This window comes from Haemorhous mexicanus, chromosome 1, assembly GCF_027477595.1.
Source record: "Haemorhous mexicanus isolate bHaeMex1 chromosome 1, bHaeMex1.pri, whole genome shotgun sequence".
NCBI classification, from domain to species: Eukaryota; Metazoa; Chordata; class Aves; order Passeriformes; family Fringillidae; genus Haemorhous; species Haemorhous mexicanus.
Window position 1 is genome coordinate 106217884 of NC_082341.1, and position 24640 is coordinate 106242523.

The following is a 24640-nucleotide window of genomic DNA, read 5'->3' on the forward strand; positions in this document are numbered from 1 at the left end:
CAACAAGACTTCAAGAGCAAAATCTAGGACTTGTTACATTAGAAGTGAGACTGGATGAGGTCCTTCACCAGGAAGAAGGGCTGAGAAATTATGTCAAGGACCACAGGGTCACTGCTCCTGCTTTCTCTGACCCCAGAGTGAAGTTACCTAAAGCATTGCTCCCAGGAAGAGGATGCTCAGTCTAAACTTCCCTTATTTAAGTGTGAGGGATTGCAATACATTGCCAAAAATGAAAAATATTTTTATTTGTATTGATAACATTAATAACTTTCTATTTTACAGCATCACTATTTCAACCTTGCCTGTGAGGTTCATTCAGCACATGCACAGGGACACACCAGCTGGGCCTTGAAGCAGTCCCTTTAAACCCACAGCATTTTCTAACCAGCACCGTATTTTAAAGGGCAAAAAGCTTTCCAGAAAAGTCAAATACATTCCAGCCACCGGAGATCTATTTTTTTTCCAGGCGACAATTTTCTTGTGGACCTAAATGTGCTGCTGAGAGGGGAGGGCGAAGGGGGGGAGAAGGAGGAGGGCCGGAAAGTGAACAGATTAGAGAAAACCGCTCCCCAATCAAGAAAAAAACCCGTTAACAACAAAAATGTAAACAAAAAAAAAAAGTGAAGAAAAAAAAAATTGCTAGCACCTCTCCCCAAAAGCACCACGAAAAGAAGCGTTAGGGAAAACCGGAGAAGTTCTCAGCGCAGAGCGGGAGCCGGCGCGGTGGCAGGACGGTCCCGGCGGAGGGGCGCGCAGGCAGGGGCGGGGGCGGAGGAGGCGCGGGGCGGGGCGGGGCGCACCGCGGGGCAATTCCCTGGCGCGGCGTGGGGCGCTCCGTGGGTGCCGCCGGCTGGGCCCGCGCCGTCGGGCGAGCGGGGGAGGGCGGTGGGGGGAGCCCCGAAGGGGCGGGCGTGTGCGTGCTCCGGGCCGGGGGTGCGGCGCGGCGCTGCTTGCATGGGCTGCCGCCGGGATGCGGCGGGAGGCGTGAGGCGGCGCGGCTGAGGCGAGGAGGGAACGGGCGATGCTCCGCCGCCGCGGCGGCTCCGCTCACGGGCGGCCCTAGGAGCGGCGGTGGCGCGCAGAGAGGGACGGCTCTCCGGCCGGCCGGCCGCGACCCCCGCCCGCCGCGATGGCCAGCGAGGTGGTGTGCGGGCTCACCTTCCGGCTGCTCCTGCCCGTGTGCTTGACTGCCGGTACGTCCCTCCGTCCCTCCCTCATTCCGTGGGTTCTCGGGCGGGTGCGCGTCCCGGGGCCGTGGGATCGCCGTCGCTGCTGGCCGGGGCCGGCGGCTTGGGGGATGCTCCTCTCTCATTCCTCGTGGCATCTTCCCCGTTCCGCTATTTCTCCAAGAAACTTTAAACTTCGTAACTCTCCCCTAATTTCTTATATGTTTGCCGTTGTTATTAATTTTTGTCGCCGTTGGTGTCCACCCGGGAGTGCGGGGCTCCCGCGTGTGGTAGGGTGCTCGCGGCCGCGGCTCCGGCGTGCGGGGCTCCGCGGCTTTTCGCTCGGAACAGCTGCCGCTGATTTCCGAGTCCCGCGTCGTCCCGCATCCTCGGGCAAGGCGTGGGAGACAGGAGGATTCAGGCTGAATCCTTTGCCCTGCAAGCAGGCTGGTTCAGCCGCCGTATTAGGGTTTCGGGGGTACTTTGTAAAGGGAAGAGTGAGCGTCTTTCAGAAGGAGCAGTTCACAAATTTACAGAGGTTTTCAGGAGGTAGATTTTCCTCACTTTGAGAGAGAGAAATTTCAGTCTATTAAATCGCGTTACTTAGCAGGCGGCCATCCAAGAAACTAATTATTTTTGGATGGAGAACTGCGGTGTCCAGCCATGGATGAATATGTTAATATTAATCCGTGCCCTCCGCACAATTGGAAAAAATCTCTGCAGAAGTCCCGATTGCCCGTTAGATCGTAGGACCGCGGGGTGGCCTCGAAAGCCGCGGTTGCGGAGGGCAGCTCGGCGGGGGCTGGTGCCCGCCGGGGCCGTGGGGAGCTGTGGGGTGGGAGATGGGGAAGGGGGGCCGGCAGTGGCACGGCGCGGAGAGAAACCCGTCGATGGTCAGCCCCGCGTGGCGCATTCTCCGCGGCCGGCGGAGCGGTGCCGGCCGTACCTTGCGCGGCAGCCGCGGGGCTCCCGGGCTGGTCCCGGGCCGCCGCTAGCCCCTTCCCGGCCGCATGGAGCGGTCGCCGAACGCCGGGGCTGCCGGGAGCGACTCCCACCCTCCGTGCGGCCTCGCCGTCCTTCCAGGACCGAACTGCCCAGCGGTCCCTGAAATACGCATCCTTCCCGGGGCTTTGCCCTTGACTAACCCCGTGGTGGCCCGGCCAGCGCCTCTCTATTTCCGCATCTCTCCCTCCACCCTGCCCGGGAGCTGCCCGACACTCTGGTTCCAGGTGCCCTCCCCTGCCTCCGACTTCTCCTCCGGGAAGGAGGACGCGAGTCCCATCCTCAGCCGCGCTGGAGGCATGCGGGACCCAGGGCGCTCCCTGGTGCCTCGCGGTGTGCAGCCCTCCTGATTTCGCGGCCTGGCAGTGCAAATGCACTTTTCCCCCGTCTCTTTGCCTGAGGCCGTATGTGTGGTGGGTGCTATTAGCACGGTTGTATGAGGGATGAGAGGGAGGCAGCTTTTCAGACCATCACAAGCCTCTGCACCCGCTTTCTGCTCCTTCTAGAACCCGTGGCCTCTCCGCAGGTGTGCAGCTCTAGGCTTGGGTGGCCAGCGCTGGCGCTGGGAAGGGCACAGTTCCACTGATCCATGGCAGCAGATGGGGGGATTTAAGGCTGTCCCTGTGCAACCAGGTGTCTGTGCCGTGGTGGCCAGTGTGCAGGAACGCTGTGTGCAGAGGAGCTGGGTGGAAATGCATGCGGCAGGTGGTGGGGTGTCTTCAAAGCTGAGGGCTGGGGCTGTCAGGCAGGTCTTTCAATGCCAGTGTTAGTCGTAGAACTCCCTGTTTGGAATCAGCTGGGCCCCATATTTTCTTTAAATTTATGAAGGATCTTTTAAGTATGAGGATGAATTTACTGGAAAGACGTGTGGGGCAAAGAAATGAATTAGGTGAATTTTTTTTAGTAGTATTCTCATTATATAATTGGTTGCTGTGCTATTAAAATAGGAGGGGTATTATTCTGTCAAATGTTCAGACTCTTTCTGTATCAAAACAAGTTCGGATAAAATGGTTTTGCTGTCCATATTCCCGATATTTAGTAATGCAGAAGTACTTTCGCATTGCAGTAATACATCCACAGACGAGAACTGGTGTTGTCATGAATTGCTTATGCTCACAAATCTTACTCATCTGAGGATTAATCGAAATATAAAACCTGAAAGAGGCACGTCCCATTATCAGTACGAAAAAGAAATCCCACTGTGGAACTTTTGGGTTTGCACCTAGCGGTCTTGTTCAGTTGGATTTGAGAGAGGAATTAGTAAGTGGACAAACAGCTTTTCTCTTACCTTAGTTTACTGTGTCTGTAGGTGTTATTTTTTTTCCCCTGTTACAAACTTTTAGCAGAGCCCTCACTGGGATAAAAATCACAGTTCAGCTGTCTTCACTCTTGCTCTTACCTTGTATCTGCACCTGAGTTATCCCTGAGCCAGTGCTCTCTTCCTTTACAAAGCATCAAGGAAGTGTTTCATGGGCTTCTGGAAAAGGCTTTTTAGAGTGATGGTTTTTTGTATGACTTACGGTGAGGTTACATCCGCAGCTGAAAAGCTGCCGCAAGGACTTACTGCAAGACTGATGCTCTTGTGTCTCCTGCCCCTGTCTGGGCAGTGAATGTGTCTGGCACTGCCAAAAGGGTGGAAATGCAGAGTGGTTCTTTTCGTTCAAAATCCATTGTGTGTGATTTTAAAATGCTCAGTTACTACAGTTTCTTATCATGGTATAATTTGGTTTTTTGTTTCTAAGACTAGAAAGTAATGAGGTTGAAGAGCCCTGACCAGGTATGTGGAGGACAGTGGCAGCTGTGGCAAACTCATTGAAAATAACACATCTGCTAAGCTGAAAATGGATTCTTTAAATACTGTTAAAATGGTTAATGCTTTAAGTCTTAATACCCTAAATACCTTAAGTTTACATACTTTTAAAATAAATACTAATGCTAGTTTGCATTTATGAAAAAATATTAGTTTGCTGGGATGAAATACTTTCCAGGCACTTATCAGTACCACATATCTGAGAAAACACAATTGCTTGTAAGAAATTTAAGATCAGATCTGTAGCACTTGTGCAGGTAAGCCTACATGTTTCCATTTAAAGCTCAAGAATGATGGGTCTTGAGCGTCTGAGTACAAAACAAAAGACTTTGGAGACTGAAAAGCTGATTGTAGGCTTATGACTTCAAGGTTGATCCTGTCATGTTATTTTCATGATAAAAATCTTTTGTTCAGTCCAATGTGATCCTAGAGTTTGAATCGTAACTTAGAGTAATGTGAAACTTATTGCAAATAAAGTAGTGTGTTTGGTAATAAGACTGAGAGAGTTGGGTACTTTATTGGATTTTTTTTTTCAGTGTGATTACAGCAATGTGATTTTTTTTTTCTCTACTGTAGTAGTACAATGCTGAAAAACAAGTAACAAAATAGAGGAGAGGGAGCTTTTGGCACTGGTGGTGGAAAGTGGGCTTTATGTATTTTGTCTTTTAAAGCTTGAGCCTTGGTGTGAACCTGTGTTCTTTTGTTACTCATATGTACTTGAAAATGCAAGAAGGGATTTTTCATGTTGAAGTAAGGCATCAGAGCAGTCTTTTGGTAATTGCTTTCTTTGGTTTATAGAGACTTGAACCACAAAGCTGGCTTACTTAATAACAGTTTTTAATTATACTGCTTCTAATTGTTTTTGTTCACACGTAATTCATTAGTGTTCTCTTAAGCCAAATATGGTTATTTTCAAACGGGGTGCTGGGGAAAAAATGCTTAGGACATTTTTCCAGAGGATGGCTTTCTCTGTATTTTGACTGATGCGGCTGGATTGTGTGTTACCAGCTTATGGGCTTCAGTGAGGTAGTTGCCTGGGCCAAGTGCTTCCCAGAAGTTACACTTGCTTTCTGAACTCTTGAATTTTGACCCAGATGAACTAAGAGTTGTAGAAGCTTCTATAAAATTTAGAGTTTTCTGAGAGGTTGAGTGCAGGTATCAGTGTTCTGTAGCAATGGCAGATAAAAATATAATACTTCAGAATTTTTTTTTTGGTAACAGCGTTCAGATATTATTTGAAAATTTTCGCAACTGTCTTTAAGCCAAATACTTAAACTCCTGGTAAATAGCAGGAACTCTTTTCTTAATTTTATTTCTTTTATTTCTCCTTTCAGCAACCAGTGCTCATGAGAATGATACTGAATTAATCAGAATTAGCATCTCTTCAGGATATGAACAATATGTTACAGAGAACATTTCTTAAATCATTACAGTATTTTCAAAAGTACATATATTCACCTGCTAGAAGTACCTCAGTAGGAGTGAGGTTTGTGTTTAGCCTTGGAAGGAAAAGGTCGATTTCAGGATGCTTGGATGATCTTTTATCCCCAAATTAACAAACATTGATGAAAATTTTGAAGGGGAAATACCTGAATTACTGCATTACCAGGTATTAAAATACTTTTTAAATTACATGCTTGAAGTGTTTTTTCAGAATCGGATACCTCCCTGTGTGTTTTGCTGCTCTGAATTACTGCTGCTTGTGTTTCCTATAGAGAGAATAAATTGGGCAGCTGTAATACTGAGGCAAGCCTGTGGAGGCAGCGAACCGTGCTGTGCTTGGATTATTATTTATTTTGTGCTTTTCGTTGATTTCACTGGAGGTGGCTGTTCAAGAAACAATCATAGGATATGATATTTTGTTGCAGTTTTCAGGTGACAGAATGATTTTTATGTGCCTGTCTCTGCAGGTGATGCCATGGTGATGACATAGCATGTTGTGATGCAAGACTGCTCAGACTAGAGGGCGGTTTGTGTAGCGGCGTTGCATGTGACAGTGTAAACATATGAAAAAACTTTGACATATTTTTAAAGTTGAAATAAACTTCCTGTCGATGGGGAAAGTCATGCTTATTATGCTCTAAAATGGATCAATTACTGAAAACAAGGCAAAGATCAGACTGGTGGGGTTTTTTGTCATAATGGTGACATTGGGGAATATTTATTATGATGTACCAAGAGAATGATAGGGACCAGCATGATAAAAATTCACATAGATTTCCCATTACGTTCTAAAACTCTGCGTTGTCCCAGAACACTCATAAAAGTATTAGTCATAGCAACAAAAAGTCTAGGAACCATTAGTGGGTAGCATGCTGAAAAAAAAAGTTAACTTGGATGTCAGTTTGCACAAGAGATCCTAAATCAGCTAAAATGGAAGCTTTCCTTCCCCATTCAAATGATTTATTTTACCTGGCTTCTTTGATTACAGGAAATTTTACCTTGTTCAGTGGGAGCAGGTGAAAGGTGTCAAGCGGGAGCAAAATATACACAGCCTTGCAAGAGCAGTATTTTCCAGGCTTGTAGGCACAGGGTTAGGTGTTCTTGTGCCCAAAATGACATTGCAATCTCTGTGGCTTCCACCTAGGATCAACTTAAATCCAGAGGAAGGAGTTTTTGGGAGAGTGGGAAGGCAGCAGTCTCCTGCAAGTGCAGTGCTCCCTCTCTCTTGTGTAACAGCCATCTCGGGTTGACTGCCTTTGCTTCTTCCCTAGCGCTCAGGCTGAAAAACCACTTAAAGATGAATCCCACCAAAAAATAGGAATAAAACTTTTCTCCATAGGTTCCTACCTTCTCTACTTATTTATCCTAACCATTCTGTTAAGTGGTTTGAATGCACTTATTTACTAAGATGAGCTAAAACCAGAACCTGTAAGTGTGCAAGGGTTAGGGCTTACATGGTGGGTAGCTTGTCCCACAGGTAGTGCAAGTGGCAATCAGTGGGAGACAGCGGACTGGCGAGAGTCACTTGAAGAAAGTGGACAGTTTGCCTGGTGACTGTCAGAACTGGAAAGCATCTGAATCCTTTATTTGTTGTGCTGGAGCTCATGCAAATTGTGTCATCCATGAAATTCCCTGTGTTCTAAATTGCAGGTACAACACTGAGCTGTATTTTGGTTTTTGGTTTGTTTTCTTTTTCTTTTTTTTTTTTTTTATTCTTTTAATCAGAGCAGTCACATCAAAACATGAAGTGACAGTCCTGCGTGTATTTGGTGATGGCTCATTTTTTGTTGGATGTTTCTGATGGAGATCAGGGAAGAGAATGATAAAATTATTGCACCTGTATGTGTGTAGCTATGGTGCTTTTTCATTTCAGGTATTTGCTAAAAGTCCAAAACTGCAGGAAACAACAATTGATATACAATAGGCAGGGGGACAGAGTTCAACAGTTTCAACCACTTGCACACAAAAATAATTTCATGTTACATCCTTACCAACATTTTTGTTGAAGTAGCAGAGTTGTAAATGCTGGCAAAAGCCGAACAACTTCAGAGGGGCTGGTGTTGCTAAAAGAACTCTTGGAAGGAAGTATCATCTAAAGGATTGTTTCTGAAAGGGAAACCAAATTATGTCCTTCTTCAGAACAGAAAAATCTTTTCTACAAGTGTGTAAAGCTGAGTGTTTACACTCCACATTTTCTTCTCTACAGTCTTTTCCCTTTGAAAAGGGAGCCATTGTGAAGCTGTGGTGTCTTTTTGAGCATAATGTTTTGCTTGAGGAACATCAGTAACTACTTTCATGTGTTAGACTGTTGTGCTCTGAAAACCAGACTGTTTAGATTCCATTGTGAAGAATGAAATTAGCAAGTTCTAATTTGTGAAAAAGTCTGTGTAGTCAGCAGATTGTTTTAGCCTTTCCAATATCTTCAGGTAGTTCTAAAGATACTCTAAGTATGATTTGCTAGTTAGAGGCTGTGTAATTTTTTTTTCTCTGCACTGCAGCGGATCAATCAATATTTGTAACTAAATCAATCCAGATTTGATTTTTAGGGTAAAAGTTTTCTGTAGCATTACTTTAGTGGTGATCACAGATCTTCATTCTGTCATCTTGACAGGTCTGTGGGACTAAGCAGGTCAGAAGCTGGTAGTGTGTAAATGAGAAGTTTTCAGAATGAGTGAGGGAGCCTTATCATTCTTTTATTGAGAGAAACTGTTATACTTGGAGTTGTTTTGTCAGATAAATCAGCAGTTTTGATGTGTTTGTTAGAAGTATATCCTTTGATGCATTATGTTCAGGATGTGGTTGTATTAATGCACTTCTCTTTTCCTGAGGGTCTTACCTGTCTATTTCCTATATTAAGTATGCAGTTGTAAAACCTGAATGTCACATTATGTTGCTATTATGTATTTTAATTACTTTTATATCATTAATTCTGAGCTGCAGTGTTAGCTTTGATAATATCCTGTGGCAATGTATTCCATGGGTGAATTCCCATGAATAAAAAAAGTACTTTTAAATTAATTTTGAGTTTGTTGCCTTAGTAAATAATCCTTTGGATGGGAGAAAGTATGTATAATCACTTAAATCAACAACAGTGTAGTGTTCTGTTTACTCTAACACTTTAGAATAACATTTGCAAGCATAAAATCAACCATTAAGATTAACTGTAGAAATTAACAACTCTGAATTTCCAATCAATTGTCCAGTTCTGAAGAGAAAGGGATGAGAATTATGTAATTCTGCCTTCTCCATAAAAAAAGGAGTTTCAGGACAGGATACCTTTGCAGTTTGTATAGACAGCACGGCGTAGCTCTTCTCTGAATTCATTCAGGCAGTCTTTAGTTTGGAAGGTGTTTTATACAAGTAAAACTTAAAGTGACATTGTGTTTGTGAGTGATACACTAATCACTCCCTATTGGGCAAAATATTCTAAAGCCTGGGACTCCAGACATGGCATACTCTGTCTACTGTTTCCAAGCCACTAATTAGTTAATATAGCTTGACAGAACCATTATTTAAAAGTGAAGTACCAAGGGGTATTCAAGTGGGGATCAGTTTTGTCCCTTGATCAGAAGTTGCATAGGTGACTGGAAAAGATTTCTTGAACGCTAAAGGTGATGTGTTCTGGACTCCTGTTGTGCTGCAGCATGCCAAACACTGTGTGCACTTTGTGGTTACAGATGCTAAACAAGGACAAGTGCTGTCTTTCTTCTTCCTAGTTGTGCTAGTGCCACTCAATAAACGGTATGGTGGGGTTTTTTTTTTTTTTTTTTTTTTTTTTTTTTTTTTTTTTTTTTTTTTTTGTTTTGTTTTTTTTAAGATGTGCTATTAAAGAAATTAGCTCCTAGATAATTTACTCCTTTTGCTAGCAGTTATGTATTCCAGGTTGCATGTATACATTATTTTTAGTTTAGCTTTTTTAAAGTGCAGATGTAGGTTGCAAAGGCTCGGAAAGGAATGAAACAAGCTGGGTAGCCAGTGTAACCCTTCCACTTTTGCAGTTTGACAGTAGCCCTTTATCCAAATTGATAAGTCTCCAGCTGTGAAAGGTGATGTTGATTACAGCATTAGACATCTCTGATGTTGATTTGCTTGTCAGGGAAATCTAGCAAACAAGCACAGTGACACGCTGAATTTCATTTTATTACATTCTCATATATTGGGAAATGTCTGGAACATGCAAACTGGTTGCATGGAGGCTACATCTGTTTTTGTTGCACTTTTCTTCCCTAGTTATAGTTGTGGCTTTTTACAGCACTTTTCAGAATCACAATTTCCTAGTCACTGAGAATAGATTGTGTCATAAGCCAAAGGAAAGTGAGGGAAACTTGTCTCCACAAATCCTAATGTATGTAGAAAACTTCTACAACCATAAATAAATATTAGATCATGTTGTCATCTATGGCAGTATTGTCAAGTACTGTCAAAGCAGTATTCAAAAACATGTTTCAATTCATTGCTTCTTCACTCCATGCTTGGACTTTAAAAAACCTGCCCGATTATATTCCTTAATAACTCTGTTTTTTTGACACAGTTACTTAAATACACTTATACAAAACAAGTTAAAAACTACATGTTTTAACCCTTCAAAACTTTGTCAGAGACCAGACTTTCTGGTGCATGTGTTTTGAAGGGCTCTTCCAGTTGCAAGCACAGAATTGTAATTATTTTCTTTGGTTTTGCATGAGTCATTGACACCATCAACATTTTATTTGAGGGCAGTAATTGTATATTTCTCTATAGAAAGTCATAGAGAAATATTTGTGCCTTTTCTGAATGCTAAATAATGAAATTGTTTTCTTCAGGTTGTAGTTTTGTTGGCCAAAGAAATTTGGTCGTGATAATTGTATAATCTGCTAGAAAACTGCATAGTCGTCTTGATTCTTCTCCTTCTTGATTCTCCTCCTCCTTCTTTCTTGTCTAGACATTTAACATGTCAAATAACTGTAATCTGGAGAATAAAGATCTGTGAAGTATGACCCATGACCCAATAATCTTGTTTATTAGCTACATGTAGAGCCCGTGTATTTGCAGTATAGTGCTAAGTAAACAAAACCCACCACTTCCATAGCTTATTTTCTCAAAATTGAAAGGAAATCAATAACCTGCTTTTAAAAAATTTGCTTTAAATAAAGTTTCTTTGCTACGTTCTTAAAGCATCCGGTGAAGATAATCAAGTTTTTGACTTTCTTCTGTCGTTTCAGAGGGTAATTGGGCAACACCCCCCAACAAACCAGTGTGACACTGTGTCTATTTGTGAAAATATGTTTCAACTGGAATCTCTCTAGTTCATGGTTTTCACTATGCTTTTTCCTATTAACCTGTATATAAACTTTGTTGTCATGTGTTCTCTAATGTTGTAGTGTTTTACTTGTTAGCCATTTGTTTTTATTGAACTGAGTGAATGAACTCCATCATGATGCTGTTGGTGTACATAAACACGGCCTGTTTCTTGCAGCTTTTCATTGCCATCTGCATGTAAAGCTTCATAGTTGTTTGAAGATCTTGACAAATATTTTTCTTTTTAATTTGCTGGAAACATAAGTAAACACACTCATTTTATGTGTTTAAAAAAAGATCCTTGCAGTTTATTGTACCACAGTGATTTTAGGCATAAATTGCTTAGAGATACAATAGCTTTATGTGAAATAAACCACTGTCAACTTTTGGCAGCCTCAATAAGCCTCTCCTGATGCCTACATTTTTATCATAGCATGTAGACAGACTATGAGGGGTAGAAGACAATCCCACTGTGCTGTTTGGAGGGTAGAAATCAGGGTTGACCTTATGATTTAAGTTCACCCCTCCCTTTAGAAAAGTCCAAGTTAAAACAGAAAACGAGGCGATACCAAAAATCCTGTTTCCTACAACTTGGCTGCTGGGTGAGCCATACTGGCAACAGTAAGGAAGTGGCAGAAGGTCCAAGTGGTCATTAGTGTGCCCCAGAGGATGAAGCAGTTGGAGTTGCTAGAATTGCAGAACAAGAGTATCAGGTTATTTCCTGCCTGTATTTGCTGTTACTGTATTTGGGGGAGTTCCGTTTGCTTCTTCCCCCTGTGGAGTTTGCTGTTTCCTGTTGCTCTTGGAATGGAATAGCAGTAAGATTGTTCCAGTGCTACACAATATTGCAAACTGGAAGGAACAAGGATGTCCCATTACCAGAGTATCCTGCCTGCATAATTAATGTGTGTTAGTTTTCCTTGAAATACTCAGAAATTAGAATATAGCAGTTGTTTAAAAAAAAAGACAACAGCATAAAGACTGAGCTAGCCAAGTCACCAGATTAAGCCTCTGTTTTGTGGAGGAAGAATAATGTTCTTCTGCAGGGCAAGTAATTCCACAGTTGCTTGGTTTGGGTTTCTCATGTATTCTTTTGAAGCAGTTGAGGTTGGCCACAGCCCTGCCAAGCCCTGCCCCAGGTTTCTGGGGTGATTACAGGAGGGGCATTGGTCAGTCTGTTTCCCTCCTCACAGCATCCCAGGCTGGGAGGCACCTCAGGAGATCTCTCCAATCTCCAGCTCAATGCAACACTGAATGCTCTGTGATTGCTCAGAGCTTTTTCCTATTTGGTGTTGAAAATCTGAGAACAGAGGTCTACAGCCTATTCTTGTGCTTAGTTAAACTCACAGCCATTAGGATTTAATTCCATTTATTTTCCTTCATCTCTTATATCCCCCCCAACTAATGTTTTTAGCCGTTGTATCTTACTATGCACCTTTGTAAAGAGCCTGGTGCTGTCTTTTCTGTAATTGCCCCTTAGGTCAGGAGGCTGCTGTGAAGTGACCACAAAACTGCCTTGTCTTGGAGCTGAATGAGCCTGGGTCCCTCAGCCTCCACTGTCTTTGGGACCCTCCCCTGGATTTTTTGAAGTTTATCAACATACCTGGTTTCCTAAGAGGGGCCAAAATTGCATGTGGTTTAATGGTAGCTGAAGAAAGGAAGTAATCCCTTCCCTTGGCTATGCTGCACTTGATACAGCCCAGGGGCTTATGTTGAATGTCCCAAGGGAAACTGGATTGGGAACTTACTGACCTTGTTTGAGTGTAACAAACAGCAAGTAGACATTTACCATTTTTATTGTTCCTTAAAAGAAAAAAACAAACAAAGAACCAGCCCAAAACACAACTCTGAACTTTCAAACTGTGATCAAAGGTTGACAAGTAAAAATAAATTGATGCTTGTATATTATATCTGAACAGTCAGCATTGCTACCCAGGCAGAACTTGTCAGAATTTTTCTTTCTCATTTTTGATTTAAGAACCTAAGCATTAAGTCTTTGCAGTAAACTCTCTCTCCTCACATGAAAGTATGTTCTTCAAGATGTTCTAGTTGTGGCTTTTGAGTTTGGATCCTAAAATGTGTATCAGCAGATCTTGGAAGTCCTCCTGGGAGGAGTTGTTTCTTCAGTCTGTGTAAACTCGCTGCTACCTCAGATCTCATGAAAGTGCAGATTTCCATTCTTGGTTTTAAAATAGATTAATTACAGCCTGTATCTGTAGGGCTTGTTTGATTTGCTGTGTTTGAGTGCATACAAAATGCACCCAAAAGCTCAGAAAAGTTGAACTTGTGTTTCTCATCTGAATGTGCTGATTATTAATGAATGTTATTCCGTAACATTGGCACCAGCATCAGTCACTGACTTGCAATGAATGGAATGATGAATTAAAACAAGACCTATAAAGTTTATTCCCAACTTCAAGAACTGTCCAAAGCTGGCGGTTCTAAGGAGCTAACTAGCCAGTAAATTATTGGCATTATTTTCCCAGCAATCAAGTTCACATACTTGAATATTTTTAATTAGTCAGTATTTCTTGTTATTCTGCATAACTTTGACAGCTAATTTGTTTTAAAACCACAGGAAAAAATCAGCCCTGCATGTTTCTTTATTGCATTCTTTTCTCCTACATGACCTCCATCTCATGTAGAACTGACAAATTACTTTTAGCAGTAGTTATTTTACTGTTGGGTTGCGATTTTGAAACAAGTATTTGAAAAACTGGCTTGTGTTTTGGCCATATGAAACACTTTGTGCTGATCATTCAAAGAATCTGTTGTGCTGGGTTCTATAAATCCGGCGGATTTGTCTCAGTTTTTTTTTTCCCTGAAAACGGAAAGATTTATTATTTATTTCTTTGACTGTAGTGTTCAGTTAACTGTGCTGCTTTTAGAGGGTCAGCCCACTGTATATTGGAAATTCCCTTCCCTAGCTTCTTTCATTCTGCAGGAAGCATGGGAGGAGTTACAGTTTAACTATATGAAACGTTGGACTGTTTGTGGCATGTAGCATTTGATAAAAGGCAAGTTATTGATTCCAAAAGTTACATGCAGCTACTGTTTTCTTCTTGTTCTGCACAAGTCTGCCCTTGGGTGTCAGATGATTAAAACATGGAAAACAATAATTGGTGTAGTTGTAGTTGCCCAGATGACTTTTCTGAGGGGTCTTTATGCTGTTGTAGTTGTGGGAAATATACTCAAGTCAAGTCTTCCTGTAGCTTTTCAGTCTTCTTTCAAATTTGCATTTTTCACTGTCTGTATCCGTTATCTTTTCCTTTCTTTGAAAGATTAACACCACTCTCCCATGCAGTACTGCAAATAAATTATGTACTATGTCATCTGTTGCTCAAACTGGTGTTTTATTATGAGATCATCTTCTTTACTTTTACAATGGCTTATATTTAGAAAATTTATATCTGCAAGGAAGTATCAAAACAGTGTGTATTTTAAAAAATGTTTCAAAGATACTGGTAATTTTAGCTTTCGAGTTTCATAAAGATTGTGTAACCAAAATGTTCACGTTTTTCCATTTTTCTCACTGTTGTTCTAGCAAGGAGTAGGTGTACCTCTCCTGGTATGTGAGAAATGAAAAAAACTATGGAATATGGGCCCGACTCTCAGAATTGTCAGACTCCATGTAATTTACTGAATCATGCTTGCTTGGAGGTACCCATCTTTTTTGCAAATCAGGTTCAGCAAGTTTCCTGTTTGCATCCCATGTCTGTGCATAAGGAGTGAATCAAACATTCCAGAGGTGGGGAGGATGAGCATGCTACAAAATAGCATTTTTAAAATTCATATTACTATAAAAAGTAGGAAGGGAAGTCAAGGTAAGCATGCACTATTTTTTTTTCCTTCAGATAGTGACTATTAAGTAGTCTCAGTAATAAATATATTTGTAACATTTTTTTACAGGAATTGATACAGTTGTATTTTTTGTCATGTTGACAGCTAGGATTTGTTGCTTAATTGATTTAGAACCTCACATTTCAGGTCAGCAGTTTCTTTCATGCATGATGCAGATATATATTTTTAATTTTTTTTTTTAAACACCATAATGATTCCCAAGGAAATTGTCCAAGAACAATGCTGCCAGTGCCAGAAGGCTGTTTGAAAATGCCAGTGTCTGAATTCCATTAATTAGGTAACATATAACACACCATCTTCACAAAGTTGAGTAAATCAGAGGAAGATGTAACACCAAATCAGAAAGAAACTGCTGTTGTAACAGATAACTAATAATCAGCTTGACATTCTCTTCAATACTGAGGTATGCTTGTATCTTTTTAGATTATTTCTTATTTTAAGTGTAAGGAACAATCTGAGATTCAATCTCAGAGTCAGCAGAAGCCATCTGGTTAGTATAAGACCACAAATGATGACAGAAAATTAATAATGTCGTGGGTACACACCAACAGTGGAGAAGGAGACATTAAGAAAGTTTGGGGACAAAGGAAGGAAAATGTCTTTCCTGAAGTGGTTAATCAAAACTGTAGGTGAAGATACTATCGCTGTTGTTCACAGAACTGTTGTTAGCACATTAAAGTTGCTTGTTTCATGTTGGTTTTTATCAAAATCCTGGCAGAAAACATTGCCTTTCAAAGGCTCCTGCCGCAAGCAGTAACATAATTGTCTCTTCTCATGAACATGAAAAAAAGATTCCTTAGACTGTCAAAGTAGCCTTTGCTGCTAGTGGTTTTTGCTTCTTTTTTTTTCTTTTTTCTTTTTTTTTCAATTGCTGCTGTCTGAAAACCAGATTCACGTCCCTTATGGATGTTGAGTGTTCTGAGGAAAAAACCACAAACAAATTGCCTCCTCATTTAATATTGTCCTTTGCACTTTTCTTGCAAAAGGAAACTATGCAAAGATTGCATACTTCATGGCAGTTCAGCCTGGCTTCCTGTCAGTTTGTTACTGTGTAATTAAGCTCATTATATATTTAGATTGCTTCTAAGAGGGCATAACTAATAAGGTAGAGGTAATATAGAGTAGGATAGAATAGAATAATTTAGGTTGGAATAGACTGTTATAAACCCTGCTGCTGACCTGGCCCTGCCACCACTAAACCATATCCCTGAGCACCACATCTACCTGCCTTTAAAATACCCCCAGGGATGGTGACTTTACCACTTTACCAACCTTTTCACTGAAGAAATTTGTTCCCAATATCCAAGCTAAACGTCCCCTTGTGTGACTTGAGACCATTTCCTGTTGCCCTGTCACTTGTTACCTGGGAAAGGAGACTGAGGCCCCTTTTGCCACAATGTCCTTTGAGGTAGGTGTAGAGAACGGCAAGGTCTCCTCAGTGTCCTTTTCTCCAGGCTGAACAACCCCAATGCCCTCAGCTGCAACTTGTAAGACTTGTGCTCCAGACCCTTCACCAGCTCCATTGTCCTTCTCTGGACATGCTCCAGTACCTCAATGTCCTTCTTGTAGTGAGGGGCCCAAAACAGAACACAGGATTCAAGGCGTGACCTCACCAGTGCCCAGTACAGAGGGACAATCGCTACGCTGGTCCTGCTGGCCTCACTATTTCTGACACAAACGACCTTGTAGTTTGAATCTTTGTACCTTGCATTGATTTCTTGTGAATTTTGAGTGGTCAGCATCCCACAGTAATCATCTGTCTTCTTATTTTGGAAATAATGTTAGTCAAATATAGAATGGGTAGTGCTACCTGGAATATCTTATATTGAAAAATAATTATAGCAAAGATGTGATATGATGGTTTCTTTGAGTCAGAATTGCTGAAAATGGTAATATTAAACAATTATATCCTAATAATTTAGATGATGATCCTGTAAGAGAAATCAGATTTTTTTCCCAGTATTTACCAGGCAGGGGGAAAAATCAGACTTAGCCCCAAGTGCGTTTCTTAGATTTATGATGGGGTTTTGTTAACTTGAAAGCAGTTACTTTCAGTGGACTGACAAATCTGAAACTGGGCTTATGACCAAAAGAAAAATAATCTGAAAAAAATTTAACTATGTTAATTAGGTGTGAATATGAATCATGGTACAATGGTAACAGTTTGATTTCATTAGGTACCTGTGTAAGACACATGGACAAGAATGAACACTATGATCACAGTTTTTGCTAGCTTCCTAGGGAGTAGAAATGGAAGCATTTAGCATTCAAAAGGTCTCTGTGAAAGGATGTGCTAGAAAATCCAAAGATCCTGTGAAAGAGCTATGAGATGAAGCAAGCCAGTAAAAATTGTAAAGAGAATAAAAACGTTCAGTGAGTGAGTTAAATTTACCATGGTCAAATCCAGAAAGCTGTGCAAATGGTTTGCATGGTTCAGAACATGACCAGCAGTGCTGAAAACATCTGCTGGGTTGTGGGTCAAAGACAGTATAGCAGCAAATCTTTTGCCAGTATTCAGTGTCATCAGGCATAGTACCTGCCCAGTCTTCCAGTGGTTGCTGAAAAAATACGTGTGGCTTAACATGTGTTTCTTTCTGAAGATCTCTCTTTTAGCAATATGTAAATGATTTGTCTGTTAAAAGATTTCAGAAAGGTTTTTGTTTTCTTTGTTTGTTGGTTTAAATAGTGCCTGTGCAGACATCACCAGTTAAACTACCTAGTTTTTTTGGCTGGGTTTATGGTTCTCTTACAAAGCACAAAATTTTGCAGAGGGAAATCTGGTTTTATCTTCTGTGCAGTAGTAATGGGTTATCTTGCTGATTATGTTGTCATCATGGCATTACTGAGTTCCTTAATGTGTAGTGAAGTAAATCAGCTGAAAAAAATATGAGTGTGTAGGTGTATTTAGTTTTACTATGTGAAGTGATCTGATTTGTTTTTGTAGTAAATGCTACAGATCTTCAGCAGAAGTGTAAATTAATGATTCCACCAGTACTAGAATTGGTAGATGGAGGAGTTTTACCCTGAATTATCCTTCCAAATGAAAAAGTATGGTAATCCCATCCCTGGAACAAGACTGAGACAGCAGAATATTAAAAATTCAGGCATAGTGGTGGGAATGGATTTCTTTTGTATATAACTAGGAGGGTATGTGAACACACAAAGGAGGCATTTGAAAGTATATATAAAGTAGCTGGTGGATGAATTTAAACTCTTTTAGCAAGAGATAAACAGAATTCCCTAGCCCACAGTAAAATACTGCCCATATTTTCCAGCAAAGAAGACTGTAGTGGGTTGACACTGGCTGGATGCCAGGCAGCCACGAAAAGCTGCTCTGTCACTCCCCTCCACAGCTGGACAGAGGAGAGAAAATTTAACAGAGGGTTCACAGGTTAAGATAAGGACTGGGAGCGATCCCTCAACAAGTACCATCAAGGGCAAAACAGACTCAACTTAGGGATATGAAATGAATTTATTACTAACAAAATCAGAACGGGACAAAAATAAGTAAAATAAATCCTTAAAAACACCTTCTGCCCACCCCTGCTTTCTTCTACATCCTGCCACCAAGGGTGCAGGGAGATGGGGAATAGGGGTTTATGGTCACTTTGTCACCCATGGCTTCTTCTGGGTGAAGAAGGGAGAGGACTCATTCCCTTGCTGCACCATGGGGTCCTTCCCAGGGGAGACAGTTCTCCATGAACTTCTCCAGCCTGGCTCTATCTCATGAGCAACAGCTCTCTGTGAACTGCTGCAACATGAGACCCTCCCACGGGCACCAGTCCCCCTCACACTGCTGCAGCATGGGTCACTCTTCCATGGGCTGCAATCCTCCAAGGACAGGCTGCTCCAGCCTGGCAGCAGGGCCCCTCTCTCCACAGGTCTGCCACAGGGCAACAGCCTCTTCCCAGGCATCCATCCATGGGCGCAAGCTCCTCCATGGGCTGTGGGTGCATTTCTCCAAGCCGTGGGTCTCCATGGGCTGCATGTGGATCTCTGCATCCCTGTGGATATCAATGGGCTGCAGGGGCAGAGCTGCTTCACTGTGAGCATCACCACATGCTGCAGGGGAATCTCAGCTCTAGGGTCTGGAGCAGCCCCTCTCTGTCCTTCTTCACTCACCTTGGTACCTGCAGACTTCTTCTCACATGTTGTCACTCCTCTCTTCTCTGGCCACAATTACAATAGCATGACAACTTTTTTTTTTCCTTTTCCTTTCTTCTTAAATTTGTTATCATAGAAGTGTTAGCACTATTTTTAATTGGCCCAGCCTTGGCCAGCAGCACGTTTGTCTTTGGAGCCACCAGGGATTGGCTCTGCTGGACATGGTGGAAGCTTGTCACAACTTCTCACAGGAACAACCTGTAGCCCCTCTGCTACCAAAACCAGGCTATGCAAACCCAATACACTTTCCTTTTTAGAAACCACGTGTCCTCCTGTGGGAGCTGGTCTGCTTCTGAGCTTGTCATTTTTCTGGAAAAGCAAGTAATGGTTTGTAGGGATTGTGTTGGTGTGACTCCAGAAGAACTGTCGCCTTTTTTGGAAGCAAACTGAATTACAATTGAAGAAATGCAAATTGAGTGTAATTTATTGGCCTGCTGAATGTCACAGGAGAGAACAATTAATGAGGAAGATAATGATATAATAATGTAATTGTGGGGGAATTTGTTGTTTCAGGTCATTTTAAGCCCCAGTTTATGAAGTATTTGAAGGCAGGTAGATAAGGGCAGTTAAGCAAAGACCAGGAGAGCAGGCGAATGGAGTATGAAGGCTGAGAGTATGAAGAGTAAGGCAGATGGGGTAGGAGGTTTCCATAGAAAAGGGCAAAGAAATCACTGTCTCTTTTTAAAAATAGGGAAATGAGTAGATGAGTTCAAAGAGATTAATGATGTTGGGAAGCAGGATATGAAGCTGAAGAAGATAGCCAACTAGGCCAGCTGGCAGAGTGATAATAAAAACATCAAATAACCCTGTCAGTAGAAAATACGGTAGCTGTGGTGGCCAGCAAGAATGTGTGACTTGTAGAAATTACAGGGAAGGAGGTGACAGGACTTCTATAAATAACTGAATTAGGGGATACAGAAATAGAGAATTAAATATTACATCTAACAGGCAGTGAAAATAGAAGTGGAAATTCAGAGAGACAAAGATTATTTTGTCAATCTTTCAGAGCATCTTTGGGAAGGTGACTAGGCATACAAGAAGAGACATCAAAAGTGACAAGTATGAGGTAGTGCTGAAAAGAGGAAGTGGTGAAAAATATGCATTCCAGAATGGAATTTTGTATTTTGGGCTGGGGATTTCAAGGGGTGAAGGGCGTTACTGTGGAGATAGTGATCTACTTTTGTGAATATCTGCCTCTAGTGTGATTTGCTGTGCTTTTCCCAGAGATGAGTGAAATTTTGGAAGGATCTGTGGTAAATACTACCTGCTGCAACTCGGCCAAGTACAGACTCGCCTACTTTAGGAATCATCTGATTCTGGCTTGCATTAAAAAAGCCAAAAAAACCAAAATCCCCACCCAAACACATAATAGTGGTAGTGCATTTTTGGTTTCCTCCTAGAAGTTATTCTCTGTTTTTGCTTTTCCCTCCACTGTGTGTCCTTCTTTGGGCTATGTGTTTCACAGAGGTCTCTGAGATGCTCAGTTGTCTGCACTCCTGTTGCCATCCTTCTTCCTCACCCTTCTCTTGCCATAGGATTGTCTCCGTGGTGAACGGTAGACAATGAAGAAATGGCTGTGACAGTCTAGGACTGGCTTCTTGAAATTTGACCAAGTGAGTGGTGTGAGTTGCTCTGGCAGGGCTGATTTTAAAAAGCAAAGTAGAGCAGCTGCCTGACTCAGACCAGCTTGTGCTTCCCACGCTGGGCTGCATGTGGTCCCTGGGACATGGACCCAGCATTGTATGTAGTGGGATGGCTGTGGGGCTGTCACCAGCAAGAATGGTGGTGCCTCAGCTGACACAGGGACTTTGTGCCTGAGGCTGAGCCCTTCTGGAGTTGATGTGCATGGGTATCAGCTCAGCAGAGATGGCAGTTTGCTGTCCTGGAGCAGAGAGCTTCCCCAGGCTCTGCAGCCCTGGGGTCACTGGGCATGCTGGTGTGCAGCACAGAGAAGCTGCCTTCCTGGCAGTCCTTCCTGCCAGTCCTGGGGCTGTGCTGGATGTCAGGGGCACTACAACCCCTGCCACACTCTCAGCAAAGGGATCCTTGCTCCACCAGCTCCTGCTTCCTCTGTCACTGCTTGTGCATGGCCACTGCTGAGTTATCATGGTTTGCCTCTTAGGGCAGTGGTGGTGTCCCATCCTTCCATCTTAGCTGTATTTCACAGTGAACCCAAGGATGCAGTGAGCTCCGAATTAGGCACTCAGCCAGTGTAAAATACATTCTCATTTTATGAGTCAGCGGCTCTGATTCATTAAAACCATGGTCAGGCAGCCCCAGTCAGTCAGTATTGGTGTTCAGTGGTTCATTTACCCAGGAAGAGTCTGCTCAGTTGTGCCTTATGTTTCTGAATATTTTTTTCTTTTACTTTAGGAGAAATATGCCTTTCCTATGCTTACTAACACCTTTAAAAGGACAAACAGTGTCATGACTGCATAGAGATACTTCTTGTAAGTTAACTGCATTCTTGTATTTTTCAGGAAATTTGATTTTTCTTAAGAATATTATTTTAGTAATTTCATGTCTCACTGGGCTGTGACCTTGTATGAGTGCAACAATTGGGTCTTTAAGTTTCTTCTTTCAGGACATGTAAAAAAACCCTATGTGGTATTGTCATACACCAATCTAAAGGATTCACACAAGTGTGTCTGTTCTGTGTTTTGTATTATATTAATAATTAATTTATACTTAATAAAAAGCTGTTCATGCCTGAAAGTTAATTTTTCAAAGAATTTTTTTAAAATTTGGAAACTAATATATTGACATTTACTTTTTGTTTGTTCAGAGGGAGAAGACTTATTTCTGGTGCCTTTGTTTCACTTAGTTTGTATGTTGTATTATCAAAATTTTTTATTAATATTTTAAAATAGCAACTTAGCTTTGCCTTCTTATTTCTAGTTTGTTTTTATTTCAATATGAGCATTTTTAAGGCAAAAATTAAAGGTGGATTTGTTTCAGTGGTCTCAGGAAAGGGGAAAACCTGCAGAATTTCTAAACACTTATTTGCTCTGTTTTTGAAAAGTGGAACGTGTTTATCTGGACAATTGTGAAATACTGAAATGAGATAAACTATTGCAGCTATGGCTGCAATACTCTTGGGACTCCTTAGCCTTATCCCCACTGGGAAGCTGACTCTTTGCTAGAAATTGTTGTGGGTTTTTTTAATCCTTTTTTCTTTGTAGCTGTACTCATCTAAGAATTTTGAATGCTAGTGTGGGCTGATTAGAATGGCCCTTTGTAAACATGTTGCTTTGATTTGGTATACGCAGAACCTTAAACTGAATTTACATACAAACCAAACATAGCAGCAAAAAAAGATTCCCCTTAATTTTAGAAAGTACTGAATCATGTATCTGATGCAATCTGAGTTGGTCCTGGGTAACTGACAGTAGACTTGCTGGCTGTTACCCTTTTTCTGGTGTAGAAGGCTGCAACCTGTGAAAGGAGGGAAGAATTTTACCCTGCTGTGATGACATGGAAAGTGTATAGTCTGGGGCCAGATGTGTGTGAAGGAAAAAGGGGCATTTATAGTGAAGTTGAGAGAGAGAACATGAAAGTGAGTGCACGAGAGCAGTAGCTAAGTGGAGCAGAGACCATTTATTGATTTGGCAGGAAGAAGGAACAAAGCTTTGATAGGGAAGGATTTATGTAAACGGCATAATGCATCCTCAGATCTGCTTGCTAAGACTGCCTCATAATAAACTGTCTACAGGGTCAGGGTGCCTCCTGTACTGCTGTATCAATTTTTTGGATTCTTGCTTCTGAAAATACCAGATTTTTACATGCAAAACAATAAACATGTATTAAAGGATATGCACAGAACTGCTTGTGTTTTTGTGTGCAGGTAAGGAAATCTGGTTTTGCAAGGCTTTGTGGTTATCAGTGGCTCAGTGACCAGGCTGAAAATTGTATTTGCATCTGTTCTTTTGTGATACAGTTAAGTTGTCATGTTTCTTTTACCATGAATAAGTTGCAGTCCTGTAGGACTGTCAGAAGCTGCTGTTCTTGCTGCTTGTTTTGTCAGTAAAATAGTGACAGAAGGCTGGTAACAACTGAGTGCCCTTTTTGTTGGCACTCCAAGGAATACAGCGTGTATTAACAAGAAACAGCTATGAAAAATGCATGAAGTGCCAGGAACTACTGCAAACAAAGGTACTATAAACAGAGCCATCATAACCTGCTACACTTAGAGAGAGACTTTTTCTGTGGTAAAACATCAGCCCATCTTACTGCCAGAAAATAAAAAGAAAAAAGAGGAAAGAAAAAGCTCCTATTCTCCCGTTGAGCCATCCTCATGTGTTCCCTAAGGTCTGTCATCTGTTATGTGTGAGCTTACACATCAGCGCTGCGCTTAACATGTAGTTAGTGACAGCCCACCTTTGTCCACTCTCAGGTATGTCTGAATTAATTAGATCAGCTGGTTTCTTTTGAGACCTTCTGACTCATGAATGTGTTCTGCTTGCATGCTGAGGCAGTATATGGTCTCCACACAAACACACCAAACTCCACTTAGAAATCAAACCTTTGTTTGCCCTTCTCTTGCCTTCTTTGAGAATGTTTTTCCAGGCCTTGCATCATTCAAGGGTAAAACCCTGTTAAATCCCAATGAAAATTCCTTCATAGCAAATGTGTTCCTTTTTATTGTAGTGCAAAAACCCCTGTTTCTTGAGCATAAATAGTTTTTGTTCTCTATTCACTCTTGGCTTTACTCTCCCGCCTCTTACATGTTTACATGGTATTTTCTCTGTCTTTTGTTTGAATAAACAATTTGAAGTCTAGGTCTTCTACGAATTATCTGCCTTACTTTGGATTAAAGGAGGGTAATTAAATTGACAGGTACACTCCTGTCTGGTTGTGGTTTTACCAGTGATTGATATAATTCCTGTGCCAGTGAAGGAGTGTTTTATTGCACACTCTCTTCCAGTATAGCAGTGTCATACTGGGTTTATTCCATCTGCTAATAGAGCAAACTCTGTTGTTTATAGTCACTCAACCATGTTTACAGCAGCTTGTTTTGTTGGACTGAATCATTTTTGGTGTTAGTAAGTGTATTTTGGTGTTACTAATTGTAATAGAATTCCTGTTCTTTCAGTCCTCGGAATCATGCAGTTCTGGGAGACGTGGTTTTTCCTCATATTAAGTGCAGCTCCCTGATCAATGTTATTAGCAAGCTTCATTATCACTCGTATTTTAATTGCCAAGTCAACTGACAAAAACAGTAGTGCCCATGCCAAGACTTGTCCTTGTGGAGCTCTGCTGGTGATCTCTGCAGCTGGAAAGTATTTCCAGCATTACTCAGATCACTTCTGTAGCCACTTTCATTTTATAACTTTAGTCCTTGTTTTAATTTGTTTCCCATGTAAAATATCAGTTCAGTAAAGCTGAAATAGAAACAAACTACAAACATACTGCAATTGTCTAGACTGGTTAAGAACCTTATTATATGGGTCTGGCTTTGGTAAACCTAAATTTTTATACATTTCCATGTCTGTTTTTCTTGCCTTAGAAGCTTCTTGTAAGATTTTTTTGAATAGAAACCACGGAAGGATGACATTTTTTTCCTTACCCTATGTATTTGCACTGCTCTTCCTATGCTACCTTTACTGACTGATTAGAAGCTTTTTCCTACTAAATGAACTTTGTTAATGAATCCTCCCAGTATCAAGAATAGACTTTTGGTTTAAACAGGTTAAACATGTTCTTAAATTTCCCCCCAGACCCCACATACATGATTTTATTGTGCCTTTTTTTTTGTCTTTAGTTCCCAGTGAAGATTTTTTCCCTTAACATTTATGTAGTTAATGGTTCAGTTAATTCAACCTCGTGTCCCCTTTTTTTTTTGCCAGAGGAGCTTTTTACCAGAGTTAAATTATCATGCTGCCAGTAAAAATACCAGTGAAATATATTGCTGCAGAGT

The 24640-nt window shown here is 41.5% G+C and overlaps 1 protein-coding gene across 3 annotated transcripts in view; it reads left to right on the forward strand.

The window, feature by feature from the left end:
- The first annotated feature begins 1040 nt into the window (after positions 1 to 1040).
- The window catches only part of PIEZO2 (piezo type mechanosensitive ion channel component 2), a 287559-nt gene continuing 263959 nt past the window's right edge, over positions 1041 to 24640 (forward strand). For all 3 annotated transcript variants that reach the window (XM_059857974.1, XM_059857981.1, XM_059857989.1), the window contains exon 1: positions 1041 to 1193. In XM_059857974.1, coding sequence (XP_059713957.1) covers positions 1130 to 1193 — 64 coding nt within the window. In that variant the 5' untranslated portion in view covers positions 1041 to 1129. The remainder of the gene's footprint in view (positions 1194 to 24640) is intronic.